At 54.2% G+C, this 15,530-nt stretch overlaps 7 protein-coding genes across 7 annotated transcripts; 4 read left to right on the top strand and 3 right to left on the bottom strand.

Annotated features, from left to right (window-relative positions):
* Positions 1–212: 212 nt before the first annotated feature.
* Positions 213–3,136, top strand: BDY24DRAFT_338488 (Rhamnogalacturonase B, N-terminal-domain-containing protein; the record flags this gene model as incomplete). Its single annotated transcript, XM_076637333.1, has 18 exons — positions 213–410; positions 479–489; positions 548–812; positions 878–927; positions 1,066–1,177; positions 1,270–1,304; positions 1,386–1,426; positions 1,509–1,525; positions 1,599–1,653; positions 1,728–1,868; positions 1,931–1,986; positions 2,063–2,086; positions 2,159–2,239; positions 2,302–2,433; positions 2,516–2,738; positions 2,812–2,828; positions 2,909–2,977; positions 3,065–3,136. The coding sequence occupies 18 exons, from the start codon at positions 213–215 to the stop codon at positions 3,134–3,136; spliced, it is 1,599 nt and encodes a 532-aa protein (XP_076498142.1).
* Positions 3,137–3,283: 147 nt separating this feature from the next.
* On the bottom strand, positions 3,284–4,466 carry SLD5 (DNA replication protein SLD5; the record flags this gene model as incomplete). Its single annotated transcript, XM_076637339.1, has 6 exons — positions 3,284–3,380; positions 3,519–3,591; positions 3,684–3,787; positions 3,866–3,948; positions 4,027–4,161; positions 4,269–4,466. The coding sequence occupies 6 exons, from the start codon at positions 4,464–4,466 to the stop codon at positions 3,284–3,286; spliced, it is 690 nt and encodes a 229-aa protein (XP_076498141.1).
* Positions 4,467–4,851: 385 nt separating this feature from the next.
* Positions 4,852–5,824, top strand: BDY24DRAFT_279371 (uncharacterized protein). Its single transcript, XM_076636963.1, has 2 exons — positions 4,852–5,740; positions 5,806–5,824. The coding sequence occupies exon 1, from the start codon at positions 4,951–4,953 to the stop codon at positions 5,572–5,574; it is 624 nt and encodes a 207-aa protein (XP_076498140.1). The 5' UTR covers positions 4,852–4,950; the 3' UTR covers positions 5,575–5,740; positions 5,806–5,824.
* Positions 5,825–6,616: 792 nt separating this feature from the next.
* BDY24DRAFT_279365 (uncharacterized protein) lies at positions 6,617–7,983 on the top strand. The gene has a single exon (XM_076636962.1). The coding sequence runs from the start codon at positions 6,975–6,977 to the stop codon at positions 7,878–7,880; it is 906 nt and encodes a 301-aa protein (XP_076498139.1). The 5' UTR covers positions 6,617–6,974; the 3' UTR covers positions 7,881–7,983.
* Positions 7,984–7,998: 15 nt separating this feature from the next.
* BDY24DRAFT_439948 (uncharacterized protein) lies at positions 7,999–10,325 on the bottom strand (the record flags this gene model as incomplete). Its single annotated transcript, XM_076644484.1, has 11 exons — positions 7,999–8,306; positions 8,398–8,517; positions 8,601–8,628; positions 8,740–8,993; positions 9,082–9,146; positions 9,231–9,302; positions 9,366–9,503; positions 9,585–9,646; positions 9,714–9,723; positions 9,798–9,967; positions 10,132–10,325. The coding sequence occupies 11 exons, from the start codon at positions 10,323–10,325 to the stop codon at positions 8,088–8,090; spliced, it is 1,332 nt and encodes a 443-aa protein (XP_076498138.1). The 3' UTR covers positions 7,999–8,087.
* A 2,674-nt stretch (positions 10,326–12,999) lies between these two features.
* Positions 13,000–13,928, top strand: BDY24DRAFT_338590 (uncharacterized protein; the record flags this gene model as incomplete). The annotated part of the gene is made up of 3 exons (XM_076637338.1): positions 13,000–13,194; positions 13,393–13,587; positions 13,773–13,928. 3 exons carry the CDS (start codon positions 13,000–13,002, stop codon positions 13,926–13,928), a joined length of 546 nt encoding a protein of 181 aa, XP_076498137.1.
* A 41-nt stretch (positions 13,929–13,969) lies between these two features.
* Positions 13,970–15,525, bottom strand: BDY24DRAFT_383269 (Bicoid-interacting protein 3-domain-containing protein). Its single transcript, XM_076639644.1, has 5 exons — positions 15,328–15,525; positions 14,888–15,248; positions 14,629–14,788; positions 14,380–14,506; positions 13,970–14,290 (listed from the first exon to the last, which is right to left on the bottom strand). Exons 1-5 carry the CDS (start codon positions 15,485–15,487, stop codon positions 14,085–14,087), a joined length of 1,014 nt encoding a protein of 337 aa, XP_076498136.1. The 5' UTR covers positions 15,488–15,525; the 3' UTR covers positions 13,970–14,084.
* Positions 15,526–15,530: the final 5 nt, after the last annotated feature.

Raw genomic sequence — 15,530 nt, 5'->3', positions numbered from 1 at the left:
TTTCGTTGGCTCAACTTCACCGGCGAGCCCTTCGTCCGAGACTCCTCTCCTCCTCCTCCGCTTCTGAGCTAAACCTTCAATATCGGATTCTGTTCGCTCGACAACGGACCGTTTGAAGGCCACGTGGGGTTTAGGCTGAAGTCTAGCTTGAAACTTTCTCGACATTCGGCTCGTTGCTCGTCCTTTGTTCTCCTTCCCCTCCATCCGTCACCATGAAACTCCCTTCTCTCCTCCTCTCTACCTTCCTCACACTTCTCTTCGGAGTTGGAGATGTCCTTGCTGCGTTCGGGATCACCACCTCTGGCTCTTCCCTCGTCGTTGACACCGGGGGAGGTCTCGTTTTCAAGGTTGGAACGTCTTCGGGAGACATCACTTCTCTCGTCTACAACTCCGTCGAGTATCAGGACTCTGTGAGTACTTTCGTTCGATGAGTTGGCATCTCACTGACTGATCCTTCTTTTTCTCTGTTGGTTTCCAGGCCAAAACAACGTTCGTCGCGTCTCGTCCCCGTCTCGCGCGTGCAACTTCTGACCTTTTCTCTTCTTAGCTCCATCGCATCTGGCTTCGGTACCTCAACCGTTACATCCAAGATCGTCGGATCCTACGCCGTCATCACCATCGTCTCCACCGCTATAGGAGGAACGGTCACGCAGACCTACGTCGCCAAATCGGGAGTCGCTACCATCTTCATCTCGACCCACGTCACTGCGGAGCCTACTGTTGGAGAGCTTCGGTTCATCGCTCGACTCAAGAAGAGCCTCGTTTCCAAAGGAAGCCCTTACGCTGAGGTTCAAGGATGCTCCATCATCGAGGTGAGCGACGACTCGAATTCGACGACGAAGAGAGGCACTGATCTCACTGTCTTCTTTCTTTGCAGGGCGAGGACGTCTTCAAGTGCAGCAACGGACAGACCTACTCAAAGTGTGAGTTTCCACTCTCTTTCGAGGGGAAAATCCTTCGGACTTCGCTGACTTTTCTCTTCGTTTCATCTCGAAGTCTACGTTCGTTCTTTCGGATCTCCGTCCTTCATCCCTGCTTCGAACTGACTCCGCTTCCTCAACAGAGCTCCAAGCAGTTCATCGACGACCAAGTTCATGGAGTCACTGGATCTGGCGTCGGGATCTGGATCGTCGCTCCTGGAACGGCGTACGAGAAATCCTCGGGGGGACCTTTCTTCGTTCGTGCTCTTTCTTCTCCAACATCTTGCTTCTCTTCATCGAGCGCTTCGGACGATTGAACGAAGCCGAAGTTTATCTTTCGTTTCTATAGAGGGATATCGACAACCAAAGTGGAGACGTGCAAGAGTTCGTCCTGCTCTCCTGTTCCCAGAGGACGCGTCGAGCGAGCGACCTCGATCTGACTCCTCTCTCATTTCTCCCCTCCAGGCTCTACTTCTACGGGAACTCGGGACATCAGCAGACACAAGGTGAGCCAAATCTTCCTCCCTCGCGTTCCAGGCTTGATTGCCAGATTGAATCGCGTCTGATCGATCTTCCTCTTCGAAACAGCTTTCAAGATCGGACTCGTGCGTCTCTTCTTCTTTCTCTTTCTTCTCGCACTCCTCTGGAAACCTCGGGCCGATCTCCGTTATCTTTCAGTTTGGGCCTTATGCTTTGGTCTTCAACTCCGGATCTACTCCTTCGTCTTCTTTGGGTGCGTTCCCCCCCTCCTCTTCGAACGCGTTGCCTCATCGCTCATCTTCCTCGTCGTTCTTTTTTTCATTCCAGACACCAGCTTCTTTTCAACGCTGGGCGTTCGTGGATACACCGCCGCGTCTGGTCGAGGAACCGTCAAGGGGACTGCCTCAGGAATCCCCTCAGCTTACAGCTCAAACATCGTCGTAGGGTGGAGTTCAGTTCATGCGCAGTGTAAGTATCTGGTTCTTTCCTCTCTCCAGCTCAAAGCTAAATTTTCACTTCCCCGTCTTCAGACTGGACTCGAGCGAGCTCATCGGGAGCTTTCACTTCACCTTTGATGATCCCTGGAGTGAGCGGTTGGACTTCCTTCTCGAAATCACGACGCGTCTTCTAAACTGACCTCTCTCCATTCCTCCTGATCTCAGACTTACACCCAAACTCTCTACAAGGTACAGCCACTTTCCTTCTAGTGAACGTACATCACACAGTCTCACTGAATACCTTTCTTCGTCTCTTTTAAGATGGAACTCGCTGTCGCAACTTCGACGGTCACCGTCGCTGCTGGAGGTTCCGTCACCGCCAACATCGCTTCCGCTGAGTCTGTGCGTTGACCAGCACCATTCTCTGCTCTGATGCCCTCGCTGAATTCGTTAATTTCTCGCAGATCCCAACCGTCATCTGGAGGATCGGAGAAACCGACGGCACTCCTCGAGGTTTCCTCAACGCGAACAAGATCGAGACCATGCACCCTTCGGATCCTCGAATGTCAACTTGGGCTCCTCTCACGTTCACCGTTGTACGTCCTACTCTTTTCCATCCTTACCTCACATCTCTTCGAGCTGATAAACCTGCTTCTTTCTCGCCGTCGCGTTGGTCAGGGAACCACCTCCGTCTCCTCCTTCCCTCTCGCTCAATGGAAATCCGTCAACAACCCCGTCACCATCAAGTTTACTCTGACTTCTTCTCAGATCGGAGCAAGGACGCTCGTGATTGGGACGACGTCGGCGTTCGCTGGAGGACGACCTCAAGTGACGACGAATGGAGTGGTTGGGACTGCGAATGCTGCTCCTGTGGACTTGAACTCTAGGGGGATTACACGAGGTGAGTTCTCTTACTGTGATGTTTTTCAATCGAGCTTCTGAACCTGACCTTCATCTCTTCGTTTACATAACAGGAACCTGGCGAGGAAACGTCCGTCCTCCGATCCGTTTGTCTTTTCTCCTCGTCTCCGCTCTCTCTGACCCACCCTCTTCCTCCTCATCTTCTTCCAGAACGTCGCCTACTCCCAAGCTATTGCCTCAGGAGTCCTCGTCGTTGGAACCAACACCATCGTTATCAACGTGAGTCCCCAGATCCTTTCCTCGACCTCGACGCGTCTCGACTTGAGTCTCCAACGATGCTGATCCTCCCTTTTTTTTGGTTGGCAGGTTATCTCTGGGTCCTCAGGAACGACGTACCTCTCTCCCAACTTTGTTTACGACTACGTTCTTCTCAAGTAGAGCGATCGATGGAACGAAATGCTCTGGAAGCTGTTCCGACGTTTGAGTCGACGAAGAGCCAGTCTTCCCCCCCTTCGTTGCTTTCCAGTCCAAGCAACAATGAAGTTCGACTGAAAACCATGCATCCTTGCATCGACTCGAACAAGACTAAATCAACTCCGCTCTCCCCTCCCTCACCCACCCCTCAACCATCCCCCATCGAACGAGATGCGTCGTTCCTTTGGCAAAGTCGGCGTCTTGACCTCTGTACGTTTGCGAATCGAAAGTTCACGAGTTGAAAAAAAGGAAGAGGGGACAGGTCAGCGGTGTTCGAGGAAGGAAAAAAGTGACGATCGAGTAGGCAGAAGGGAGGAAGCGAACGAGATGGAGAGTTGTCACTCACGAAGGCAACCTCGCAGGCCCGATGTCCTTCTTGCAGTAGATGAACACGGGGGTTTTGGAGTTGGGTTTGGAGACTGTTTTGGAGAGATCAACCCCGAACGAGAGGGTCAGCGAGAGCGAGCGAACGACGCGACGCGACGCGTGAAAGGACGAAGGAGGGACCGACCCATGTCCGTCCCATCGTTGTGCAGTTCCGTGAGGGAGTGGAGGGAGGGAGGAAGGGAGTTGAGAACGGAGGATTTGTAGTGGGCAATGAGGAGGGCGTTGTACCTGTTGGAAGAGAAGGAGAGGTGAGCTTTGAGAAATGAGCGGTTGAGAGCAGGAGGGTAAGGGGAAGAAAGGACGAACCGTTTCGCATGGCTGAGTTCTAGAGGGGAGAGAAGGTAGTGCATTGCTGGGGTTGAACTGATGTGTTGGGCGAAGCGTTCGATCTGAAGAAAAGGAGGAGAGAGTGAGCTCGACGCGACGAAAGGAGGAGGAAAAAGGAAGGAGAGGGAGGGAGAGCTCACTTTGGAGAGTCTCGTCCTGAGGTAGGCTCTGATGAGGAACTTGACCCGTTCTATTTCAGTTTGGACGAGCATGAGCTTGAAGTGCTCTTCTTCTGAGGTTGAGGCTTCCGAGAGGAGGAGGGTGACCATGTCCGTCTTGGAGAAGAGAGAGGGAAGGGAAAGCAAGGGAGGAACAAAGAGGTCAGCTCGCGTCTCTCCTTCCTCCTCCTCACGACGCGGATAGAGAGACAGAGGAAGCTCACCTGCTGTTCCACCTTATGCATAAGATCATCCACGATATCTCCCTCCCATCTGAGCACGCTTGGAGCAGCTCTCTCTGCGACCCAAGCTCGCATCAACCTCCTCACTCTCGTGTCCTCCTCTCCGTCGTCCGCTCCTCCATCGTCTCCATCAGCTCCATCATCTCCATCGTCGTCGTCGTCAGACGGAGAATCTCCCATGAAGGCGTCTTCCGGTTGACGATCTTGATCGTAGTCGATGTGATTTTCTGGGGAGGAGTGACGGGAGGAGAGAGCTCGGTTCAGGAAGGAGGAAGGACCAGGACCAGCTCGAGCTCCAGAGGTTGAGGAGGAGCCAGCTTCAGCGGGAGGAGGAGGTGGTGGACGAGCTTGAGGAGCGGGAGAAGGTCGACCGTCCGAGTCTGAGTCGTCGTCGAAGAAGGAGGGCATAGCAGGAAAGGAAAGAGAGAAGAAGGGGAGATGCGGTTGGACGCGAGCTCGATCCATTTCGTTTTCCTGACCTCCAACGACTTCCTTCCTCTTTCCTTCTTTTCTCAGAATCTACCAAAGGAGCGACGAAATCGACTCTCGCATATACCCACCCTCTTCTCGACCAAGACTCGACCCTGGAAAACCTTCCCTTCGCTCTCTGTTGAGCTCGACGTTCCTCCTCCTCCCTCGCCTCTCCCCTCCTTCCATTCAAACAATGCCTTCCGTCGTTCCTCCCACCGCCTCCTCCTCTTCAGCCCTGAGTCGATGGAACTCGATCTCTCCATGGACTCGTCAGCTCTCCCTTCAAATCCTCCAAGTCACCTCTCTCTCCATCACGTTCACTCTCGCGTACGAACCCTCCTCCTCCCTCCTTCCAAACCCAAACCTCCCAACCACCAACACCCCCTCCTCCTCGTCGTCTTCAACCTTTAACCCCGCCGCTCGTATCACTGCTACAACTGCGCTTACTCCTCACAACTCCAAGTCGTCCAGAGGAAGGAGGCGGAAGCAGAATCGCAAAGCGGCTCAGCATGTTCCGTCGACGCATTCGAATCAGGTTTCGAGCGCTTCGGAGGGAGAGGATGGAGGAGACGAGGATTCTACGACGGCTGTAGAGAGCGATCATGTCTTGAGTGGACAAGGAATGACTCATCTCTTGCCTCAGAGGAGGGAGGAGGGAGAAGGGAGCGCTCGAGCTGGAGGAGCGAGACCTCATTTTGCTACCTTGCTCAGTAGAGGTTTGGCCGTGACAGTCAACGGTTCACCATGGAGGAGTGTAGCTGCTCATGTAGGAGAAGGTGTAGACGAGGCGGTGGTTGTCGTTTATGGACTCAGGTGAGCGAGAAACAAGAAGGAGAAGGAGAGGGAGGACGAGCTCGAGCTGACCTTCACTCCTTCCCTTTCCTCTTCTTTCTTCTTTCGCATCAGTCCTGGACGAGAGTACAACGTCGAGCTTGGTCTAGTAGGAGACGATGACGGCAAGGCTCAAGGAGATATCAATTCTGGTGAGTCACTTCGGTTTGTCCATTATCCGTCGACTTCAAGCTCATTCCGCTCCTGCCTTGCTCAGGCTCGACGACAACAACGATTCCCTCCCTCTCCCAACCCGACGGTCCTCCATCTCCTCACTCGCTCAACACCACCTCCACAGCCATCTCAACCTCCTCCACTCGCTCTCGCTCCCGAGCCAACTCGCTTCGATCTCGCTCTCGAGCCAACTCGTCCTCGTCCACCCATCACCCAACCATCACCGTCCCTCCTCCTCTCCCTCCTTCACCAGCTCCTCCCGCTTCCTCCAGTTCTCCACTTCCTTCGCCATCTATAGCAACCGTTTCTGCTGCACCGATCCCACCCGCAGCTCGAACTTCCTCTCCAGCTGCTCCGAAACAACAACCTCGCCCAGCCCTGACGGCCGAATCCCTGACGATTCTCCTCCAACATCGTCTCTCCCAATCCGAATCCCAGCACGCCACGCTCTCCGCAGATCTCAAAGCGCACCGCCGAACCTCGCAAAAAAACGAATCCCACCTCCGTACCACCATCTCCACCTTCCAGAAGACGCTCGACAAGAGTTCCGCTGGCGATCTGAGAGCGAGGCAGAAGGTGCTGGCGTTGGGAGAAAGCGTGAAGCGGTTGATTGGTGGGAAGGAGGAGGTGAAGGTGTTGGAAGGGGAGGTTTGGGAGGAGTTGGGAGAGTTGGAGAAGGAGGAGGAGAGGTGGAAGCTGGAGTGGGAGAAGGTGAGGAGGGAAAGTGAGGAGGTGGAGAGGAAGAGGGAGGAGGTGGTCGGTGGGAATGAGAAGTTGACGGCCGAGTGGGAGGCGGAGTTGGGTGGGCTGGTAGGGAAGTTGGAGAAGGTAAGCTTTTCATCTTCCTTCTTCTTGTCTCGTTGTTTCTTTGGAAGAAGGCTCCTACGAGTGAGGAAGGTCAAACGAACCTGAACTGACGCGTCGTTTCTCTCTGCTCGCTCCCCTCCTCAGCTCACCGTCAAGCACGACCGACTCACTCAGCAGATTGGAACCCTCAACGACCATCTCAACTCCATCGCCAAGGAACGAGACGACCTCTCGAACGGATCCCACCCCATCCTCCAGGAAGCAGCAGCGAACGCGGTTCACTCGCAAGGAGGATCGAGGCAGCAGTACTACGACGGCCAACGCTTCGATCACGAGTCCGCCTACCCTCATCACTACGGCCAAGGTCCCTATCCTCCAGGAGCGTACAAGGGTCGACCACCGCAGATGGCTCCTCCAGGTCGAGGAGGGTACGGAGGAGTCGTTCCTCCTGGACTTCGACAGCAACAACAGCAGCAGCAGCAGCAGCAGCTTCAACAGCAACAACTCCAACAGCTCCAGCATCGACAGTTCGTCGCTCCTCGACCCGTTCAACCCTCCACTTCCACCTCCCAATCCTCTCCTCAGTACCAAACTCCCGTCCCGTCCCCGACGACCTCAGGAACTCAAGCTCAATCGCAATCCTCTCCCTCCCCAGCCTTCCGACCTCACACCTACCAATCTCACCACTTCCATCGTCCTTCCCCTCCCTTCACTCAACAAATATCTTCCCAACCTTCCTCCTCCTCCTCAGCAGGAGGAACCCAACCCTCCTTCTCACCCTTTGGCGACCTGCCCTCGACCTCTCCTACCTCCTCCCCTCCCACCAACAACAGCCATCGAATCGGATCCAACCCTTCTGCCTCCCCCTTCTCACCTTCCTTCGCCAACGCCACCCCCATCGGTCTAGGATCAGGACCGTACTCGTCCAACCCTCCATCGAGATCGGGATCCCTCTCGAATCCTTCGTCCTCGACATCGCCGTTCGCTTCCCACCCTTCGCCGTCCCCTCCTCCGCCGCTTTCCAACCACTCGTCGTCGTCGAACATCCACAATTCGAACACCAACAACCAAGGTGGAACTCAGTCTCCTCTGGCGCTCAACTACCCTGGACATGCGACGAGCTCGCCTGGAGGAACGACGACAACGAGGGAGAGGGAACGAGAGGACGACGGGTTCCCTCCCCTTTCGCCAACCGCGTCGAGGCACAACTCGGGCTCGTGGGAGAATGGGAACGGGAAAGGATTGGTGGAGCAGGCTGTGGCGGTGCCGTTGCCGTTGAGTCCGACGGTCGGGGAGGGGTCGAGGTACTAAGGGAGGGAGGGAGGAGAGTCGCGTCGTTTCTTTTTTTTGTGGTTTTCCTTCGTTTGTTTCGCTTTCTTCCTTTGCTTTTCCCTCTCCCCAATTTTTTCCCTTTCTTCCCTTCCTTTTTACTGTATGTCATTAACGCATCACACAACGCACTCGTACTGAGCAAACAAAACAAAACGAAGTCTAAAAACAAAGCAACACCACCTCGCCTCAAAGCAAGAAATCCTTATCAATCGCCTTCCAGAACCCTTCATTCTCCTTCATCTTCCCCCTCACCACCTCCGCCCAATCCCTCTCCAACCAAGCCAGCACCCGCTTTGACATCTCGGCCTGGGTCATGGCGAGAGGGACGAAGCGATCGTGAGGTTCGAGGGCTTTGCGGAGTTGGGAGATGAAGAGGGTGTTGTTGGAGGGGGGGAAGTTGTAGACCTGATTGGGGGAAGACGGAAGGGAGGAGAGTGTGAGTAGGAAAGGAAAAGAGTGGGGGAGGTGAGGGAAGCGAAGATGAGCGAAAACGCACATGAGGTTCGCCTTCGGCAGCAGCAAAAGGGTGTTGGGACCAGTCGATGATTTCGTTGCCGTTGGAATCGAGGTGAGATCCGACGGGGTTGAGGAAGGGGATGGACCAGCAGAGGCCATACTGCGAGGAGAGGAGAGGGAAGGTTCAGTTCGAGAAGTCGGAGACGCGTCGACACGACTGGGAAGGAAAGAGCGACGACTGACCCAGGGAGTTGGGCTGATGATAGGATCTCTGTTTCGTTTCGATCGAACAACAGAGTGGAGGAAAGAAGGAGGAATCAACAACTCGACTCGCTCGAACGACGCGTCTCTCCTCTCCTCTCCCTTTCCCCTGCTCGCTCACCCAAGTCCTACGATTGCTCTCGAATTCACAATCTCCTTCTGAAACTCCTCCTTGCTAAGCAACCTTCCGTTCCCTATGTTCGTCACTCCAGGGAACCCTCCCTCCTCCTCCCAAGCTCCAACGAACTGAACGCCCAACGCCTCGGAAGCCTCGATGAAGGTGGTGTTGGAGACGGGAGAGTGAGCACCGTAGAAGTAGGAGGAGCGTTTGGCTAGGACCCAGACTTGATGAGGTCGGGTTGGGTGTGGTGGTACCTGATGGAGCGAGAAGAGAGAGAGAGAGTTGAGCGAGAGGAAAAGGGGAAAACAAAAGAAAAGAGACGAGGGAAGACGAGCGACGAACGTAGACTGGAGAGCACTCCTTTTCGATACTGTAGCCGAGGTAGGTTTCTCCCCCAGTAGACCTCTCTGTATACCAATCGACGAGAAGAGGGAGAGCATCAGCCGCGAGGTTCTCGACGCAGAAGCGGAGAGAGGACGCGTCGAACTGACCTGGCGTGAGCGTGAAAGCAGATCCGAACGGATGAGCGTGAGTGTCTCCGAAGAAACCAGAAGTAAACAGGTCTGTGAAGAAAAAAACACCATCAGCTCAGAGAACTCGAGGAGGACTGCGCTCGAGCTGCTCACCTTGAATCCGGATACCGTGTGGGTTCGACTCGCTTTTGATGCAGTCTCCTTCTCCTCGATTCTCCCAGCAGTCTTCCAGCTCTCCAGGACGAACAATTGCAGCCTTGATAAGGGTAGGGACCATGTTGTAATAAGTCGCTAAGAAGGAAGAGCGAGAGCAGATCCGTTAACGAACGAGATAGACGAACGACGCGTCGAGCAGAGGCGAAAGGCACGAACCGAGGTCGCCGTTGTCTCTCGAGAAGAAGTAGGTGATTCCGAGGAGGTCGAAGGTTCGAAGTCTGCGATGATGAAGGAGAAGCAATCAGCTCGAGAACGAGAAGGAAGAGAAAGGACCGACGGACGCACACTGATTCGGCTGAGGCAACGAGAAGTGAAAGCTAGAGTCAGCCGGATCTCAGCTTCGTTCAGCTTCGTCTTCGGAGGACTCACACCAGATCTTCTCTCCTCCAATGTGCCCAAAGAAAGCTTGTAGGTAGTCCCCATCCTGCAAAATCACGACCTTGTCCTGATGCGTCGAGCAAGACTTGTTGGCGAGGCAGAGCATGAGAGATCGTAGAGCTTTTTGATTGTGATCCTTCCAGCGGTTCTCCTGGTTGCTCCTGTCGTCGGATCACAAATAGAGGAAAGATGATCATCAGTAACGGAGTTGATGAGCAGGGAGAGGGGAACGACAGAAGAGTCGAAGGTGAGCTCGTTTCGTTCCTCCCTCCTCGGTTCCCTCTGGCCTCGAACGTCGCAGGATGAAGAGACACGACGAACTCACTCATGAGTCAGGTTCCTTTGCGGCCATAAGGATTCCAACACGACCTGTTTGCTCTGAGAAACTTCCTTCCCGGTCTTCGAACGAACGTTCAACGGGTCCTCCTCCGACCAGACCGTCGAGGTTGAGACGAAAAAGACGAGGCAGAAGAGATAGAGGAAGAGGATCGCGAGGAAGTACCGTAAGGATGAGTGCATATTGAGATGAAGGAGTCCGTGTTGGCGGTCGTCGTTGTTGAAGGTGAAGAGGCAAGGGAAGAGGAGGAGGAGAGGATGAAGGGAAGGCGGGACGGTGAGATCCCTCCGAGATCGATCCGTTTCAGTCTGGCCCTAAGACCTGTTGAGGGGCGTTTGTTAACACATTCGGTCTACAGGGGCTGTATCACGATCTATAGACGGTGTTAGCATTTTGGAAAGGAAGAAAAGAGTAAGAAGTTGACGGTGAAGATGCGATTCGATTCAGTTCGAGAGTTGACCTCGACGGCCACCATCTTTCATCCCACTCTTTCACCTCGAATCTCGACCTTCAAGCTACTTTTTGGGAATTCCGGCTTCTATCTAGGTGAGCTTTTATTCGGCAGTTGGCCGCAGACGAGCGAGAAGGAGGACTGGGTGGACGAGCTCGAGACTCGAGCTGACTTTCCTTCCTTCTTTCCCTGCAGCTTCCTCCACTTTGACCAAGCTCAATCAACTTCTCTCAACATGTCCGACGTGAGCTCATCGTTCAGGCTCTCTGATCTTGTCTTGTTGCTGACTCGCTTCTTCGCAGCTTTCTCCTCCTCACCACTGGACGTGGGACGTGCTCCTTCTCGTCTTTGAACACGCCGACGTTTCGACGCTCGCCATTCTAGGAAGAGTCTCGTTCGACTTCCTTACGGTGACGGCCCCGAAGTTGTATAAGGAAGTGCGGGTGAAGGAGTCGAGACAGTTGGAAAAACTCTTTTGCGAGAGGAAGGAGGAGGACCTCAACGTGAGCTCGACCCTCGTCTTCCTCTTCCCCTCCTCCTCTCCTCGCCGTCAACTGATTTCTTTGACTCCCTCGACCAGCCTCTCCTCCCATCTCGAATCAACGCCTTCCTCTCCCTCTCCCAAATCCGAAGTCTCACCCTCGACTTCGCCTCTCTCCTCTCCTTCCCAATGAACCTCCAAATCTCCTCCTCACGTTTCGACTCAACCAACCCTCTACTTCTCGACAACCTTCAAATCAACTACCAGGACGGGTGCGGAGATAACCCCGTGCTCCAGGTCCTCTACTCTACCCTCCTCCCTCACCTCAACCCCGTTCACTGCACGTACCACGCGTTCGAGGTCCACTCCGAGGATCGCGAAAACAGTCCGTGGACGTGGCTCGGATACTCACGATTCCTCGGATGGTCACGATTGACACAACTCGATTTATATGGGTTGATACCTCACACAGGCCGAAAGGCAGAGGATCGTCTCGCCGGCCTCTCCCTTCCTTCTCTTCTCCAACGTCTGCAGGTCCGCCTTCACGTCGCTTCGATGGTTCCTCCCTGCGACGAACCCGTCCGCCACTGGGACGAGCTTCTGTCGATTTTTGGAGCAAACACATCAGGTCTTGGACTCGGGCCCAAGCAAGTTGACCTCGTGTTCGTCGTTCTCGTCGTTCCGTCGGAGGAGCAGAGGAGGGAGTTGAAGGACGAGGTTCGAGTGAACGAGCGGATTGCGAGGTGGAGATCGGTACTCGCTGTCGAACTGGAGCTCTGAGGTGAGGATGATGTCTCTGCTTGTTTCTTCACCTTTCTCACCTTCCCTCGAGAGGGATCTGACTCTCATCGTCCATCTTCCCCTTCGTTTCAGATCCTTCAACGACGCGACTCCCCTCCACCCTTAGCACCCTACCCACCTCCCTCGCCAACCCATATCCCTCGAAATACGCCATAACGACCCCATCTCGTCACCCCTTGTACTCCCAATCATCCTCGTTCTCCTTCGGATCCTCGCCGTCGGTCGGTAGTCGTCGTCGCATCTCGTTTGGTCTGGATCCGCCAAGCTGTCGTCTACGCTTAAGGCGCAGACTGCAACCTCTGTACGTTCTTCCCTTCTCTGAACTCTGTCTCTTTTGGCCTGCGAGCTAGGCCCTCCCTCTCTCGTCGCATAGAGCGTCGAAACGAAACTAATCTGCGAATTTCGTCTCCGTTTTCGCTCAGGCCTTCGACACCGATTCACGACCTTCACCACCACGCCATCACAGCAACCCTCTTTCGGTTTTCAGCATCTGTGAGTGCAATCCTGTTCCTAGCTCGACTTGCGAAGGCGAAGAGCTGACCTCGACGCGCCTCTCCTCTCCCTTCTCTTACCCCTCTCTCCTGCGTATCCAGACCTCTTCCTCACGACCTACTCCCGCTCTTTTAATCGCTTCATCGACGATCGAACTCCAGTCCCCGAGTCTTCCAACGCAACTACTCGCCTGGACCCATCTCGTCGTCGCATATGGTCAGGGAGAGGATCGTTTCCTGTATTCTTTTACGAACCCAATTTAGCTTTTACGATCCACGATGACTAGTATCCTTCTCAATTCCTATTGAAAGCCAAAGAAAATCAGGAAACTTTGCAGATCGAAAGGTGTAGGTAGAGCTCGCCTCCCTCTTTCTCTCCAAACGTCCACCTCGCTCCTTCCTCGCTCCTTTCTCTCTCTCCTTACTTCGGTCTTTTTTCTCTCGCCGCCATGATGCCTTCATCACGGAATCCCTATAGCAGGTACGTCAACTCGTTTCCTGAGCTTGCAACTCGAGAGCTCTCGATTCTAACTTCTGCCTCGAGCTGACGTCCCTCCTCCTTCCTTCCTCCTCCTCGCAGACCACGCCTATCCTCCCTCCTCCTCACCATACCACTCTTCCTCTTTCTCATTATGTCCTCTTTACCATCAGTACAAGCTTCCCCGTTATCCTCAACTCTCTCTTCTCCTCCCTCCAACGCAACCTCAACCTCATCACGACGCTGGCGGATCGATCAACTTCACCTCTCGAGTCGGAGAGCTCTCGACGAGGAGGAGGACTATGACTGCCGGCCGTATGGGAACTGTGAGGCGTGTCCTAAAGATCAGGTTCGTACTAAGCTCCAAGTCTTTGTTTCCTATCTGTCGGAGCAGTACGCTCGAGAGAAGACGACCTGAAACAGCGAGCTCACCTTCCCTCCCTTCCTCCTTTTTCCTCCTCCCCACCCTCCCCTGTTCTCACCCCGACTGATCAACCTCGCCCTCTCTCTCTGAATCATACTTTTCTACCATCGTCTACCACTCCAGAAATCCGAACCGTTCTGCCAGCCCTACGGAAACCGACGACTCCTCCACTGCGTTCCCAAGGGCCACCTCCATCACTCAGAACCTCACGACCCGTCGTTATCAGAAGGAGAGCAGCAGCACGAGAAGGAGATTCCAGCATGGGAGGCCTGCGGGAAGGTTATCACGGTGGAACGGAATGATTACTGGGAGTTTGTGGTGAGTCTGAGCCCTTCTTTCTGGTTTGCGTTGAGCTCGAGCTCAACCTCGTCCCTTCCTTCTCCTCTCGAACCACCTCAACGTCCTGCACTCTTCTGATCTCCTTTTCCCCAATACAGAATCTCAGTGACTGACACCCTCCTCCTTTTCTCCTTTTCTCTCGTCTCTTGTCGCTCTTCAATTAGACAACCAACCTCCTCTTCTTCGTCCTCTCGATGGTCATCCTCCTTCTCCGCTCCCGTAAACTCGCTGGACTGCAGTACCGGATGCTGGCTGCCAGGATCGGACTACCAGGATCGTCTTCTGGGGGGAACGGGAGGTTCTTAGGGTTCAGTTTATGATTGATTCGCGCCGCTCGAGCGTTGGTCTGCTTTGCGTTGCGCGTTCTCAGAGAGAGAGAGAGAGAGAGAGAGAGAGAGAGAGAGAGAGAGGGAGAGGAGAGAGCTGATGGAAAGCATCGGAGTGAGAGACGGAGAATTGGGTTGGCGTTGGTTCATTCAATTCGTTACAGAAGGAGTAGGACTGTCTGTCGTCGCGTCATGCTCATCCCTCTTCCTCTTCTCCTTCTTGCTCGGCTTCGAACCCTTCTTCTCCTTCTTCCCACCCTCCACGACCGCAGAATCTTCCGCTTCCATCGAAGACACTTCCTCGCTCATGCCAGGAGCAAGAGGTTTCCTAAACACTTCCATCGGTCGATCGAATCCTGCAAAACGAAGGAGAGACGCGTCGAGGAGAGGTGATCAGCGACGTGGAAAGCAAGGGGAAGAGAGAAGGATCTGAGATTAAACGTACCCTCCTTCTCCCCAGGAGCGTGAAAACGACCCTTCCTCAATGGCTCCTCCTCCTCGAACCCTATCTCTCTTAGAACAGACGCAAACCCTTCAGGTCGAAGTTGAAGGAGAGGGAGGTTGGCTTTGAGCTGGAAGAAGCGAAGTCGACAGCAAAAGAGAAGCGAGCAACAGGTCAACCTTCTACTCGGATTCGCTTCTCGATACATGGGTCAGAAAGAAAGAAAGAAGGAACAGAGGAGGCTCAACGAACCTGACTAGCACCCTTCTTCGCACCGTCTCGATACCCGACCCAAGCTTGCTTCTCCATGATGAACCTCCCTCCCGGTTCCAGTGCATCAAAGATCCTCTGAAAGAAGGTGGTGAGACCTTCATCGAGGTGGTGGAGGTGGATCCATTTCGTTATGGAGAAGCTGTCGGGGGCAAACGAGAACGAGAGGAGGGACGAGGAGGTGAGCTTGCGAGCTTTGAGTTTGAGAGCTCGAAGAGAAGGTAGAGTGACCAGCACGTACGCAAGGATGAGATGATAGCTTTCCGGTGTTGACGGCGGAGTCGTGAAGACGAAGTTGGCTGTATGGAAGCTGAGGTTGAGAGGGAAAGTTGACGTCGAAGGAGGAGTTGAGCTTGAGGAGGAGGTGGAGGAAGGAGTTGGGAGAGGGATGAAGCCGAGTGTTTTGGGGAGCGAGATGGGGAAGTAGTTGTATGCTCGCTCCTTAGGTTCCTCTTCTGCTGCTGATGAGCTCGTTTCTGGTGCTGCTGAGTCGGAGGGAGGTTGTTGAAGGGAGTGAACGAAGGCAAGATGGGTGTTGGCGCTTTTGATGAGTTGAGGATCTATATCGACCCCTACAACTTGAGCAGGATCAAGTTTTTGAGCTAAGAGCGAGGAGAGAACGACCGACTAGGTCAGATACGTTCCAAGGAGCATGAGAAAGAGGACTGACCGGCGACCCACCGATCTCTACGCTCACTTGTCCAGAGTTACACCCAATGTCGAGGACTCGTTTTCCTTTGACCCAGGCAGGAGGAAGGAGAGCTACTCGAGGGTCACCGTTGATGAGAGAGACCTGTCGTTTGGAGTAGTAGCGAGAGTAGTTTCCATAGGGGTTGGACATTGAGAAGTCGAGGAAGGGAAGGGAGTGAGAGTTGGGAGGAAGG

The sequence above is a fragment of the Mrakia frigida genome, assembly GCF_051309035.1.
Source record: "Mrakia frigida strain ATCC 22029 unplaced genomic scaffold BDY24scaffold_9, whole genome shotgun sequence".
NCBI lineage: Eukaryota > Fungi > Basidiomycota > Tremellomycetes > Cystofilobasidiales > Mrakiaceae > Mrakia > Mrakia frigida.
Note: the sequence above shows the minus strand (reverse complement) of the source record. Positions and strands in the feature narration are given on the sequence as shown.

Excerpts from the sequence above, each read along its gene's own strand:
- BDY24DRAFT_279365 (XM_076636962.1), top strand. The coding sequence starts at position 6,975 with ATGGCTCCTCCAGGTCGAGGAGGGTACGGAGGAGTCGTTCCTCCTGGA.
- BDY24DRAFT_279371 (XM_076636963.1), top strand. The coding sequence starts at position 4,951 with ATGCCTTCCGTCGTTCCTCCCACCGCCTCCTCCTCTTCAGCCCTGAGT.
- BDY24DRAFT_383269 (XM_076639644.1), bottom strand. The coding sequence starts at position 15,487 with ATGTCCAACCCCTATGGAAACTACTCTCGCTACTACTCCAAACGACAG. Across the intron at positions 15,249-15,327 it reads ACAAGTGAGCGTAGAGATCG|CTCAAAAACTTGATCCTGCT; the intron begins GTGGGTCGCCGG and ends CCTCGCTCTTAG. Across the intron at positions 14,507-14,628 it reads CGAAGAAGGGTGCTAGTCAG|CTCAAAGCCAACCTCCCTCT; the intron begins GTTCGTTGAGCC and ends CGCTTCTTCCAG.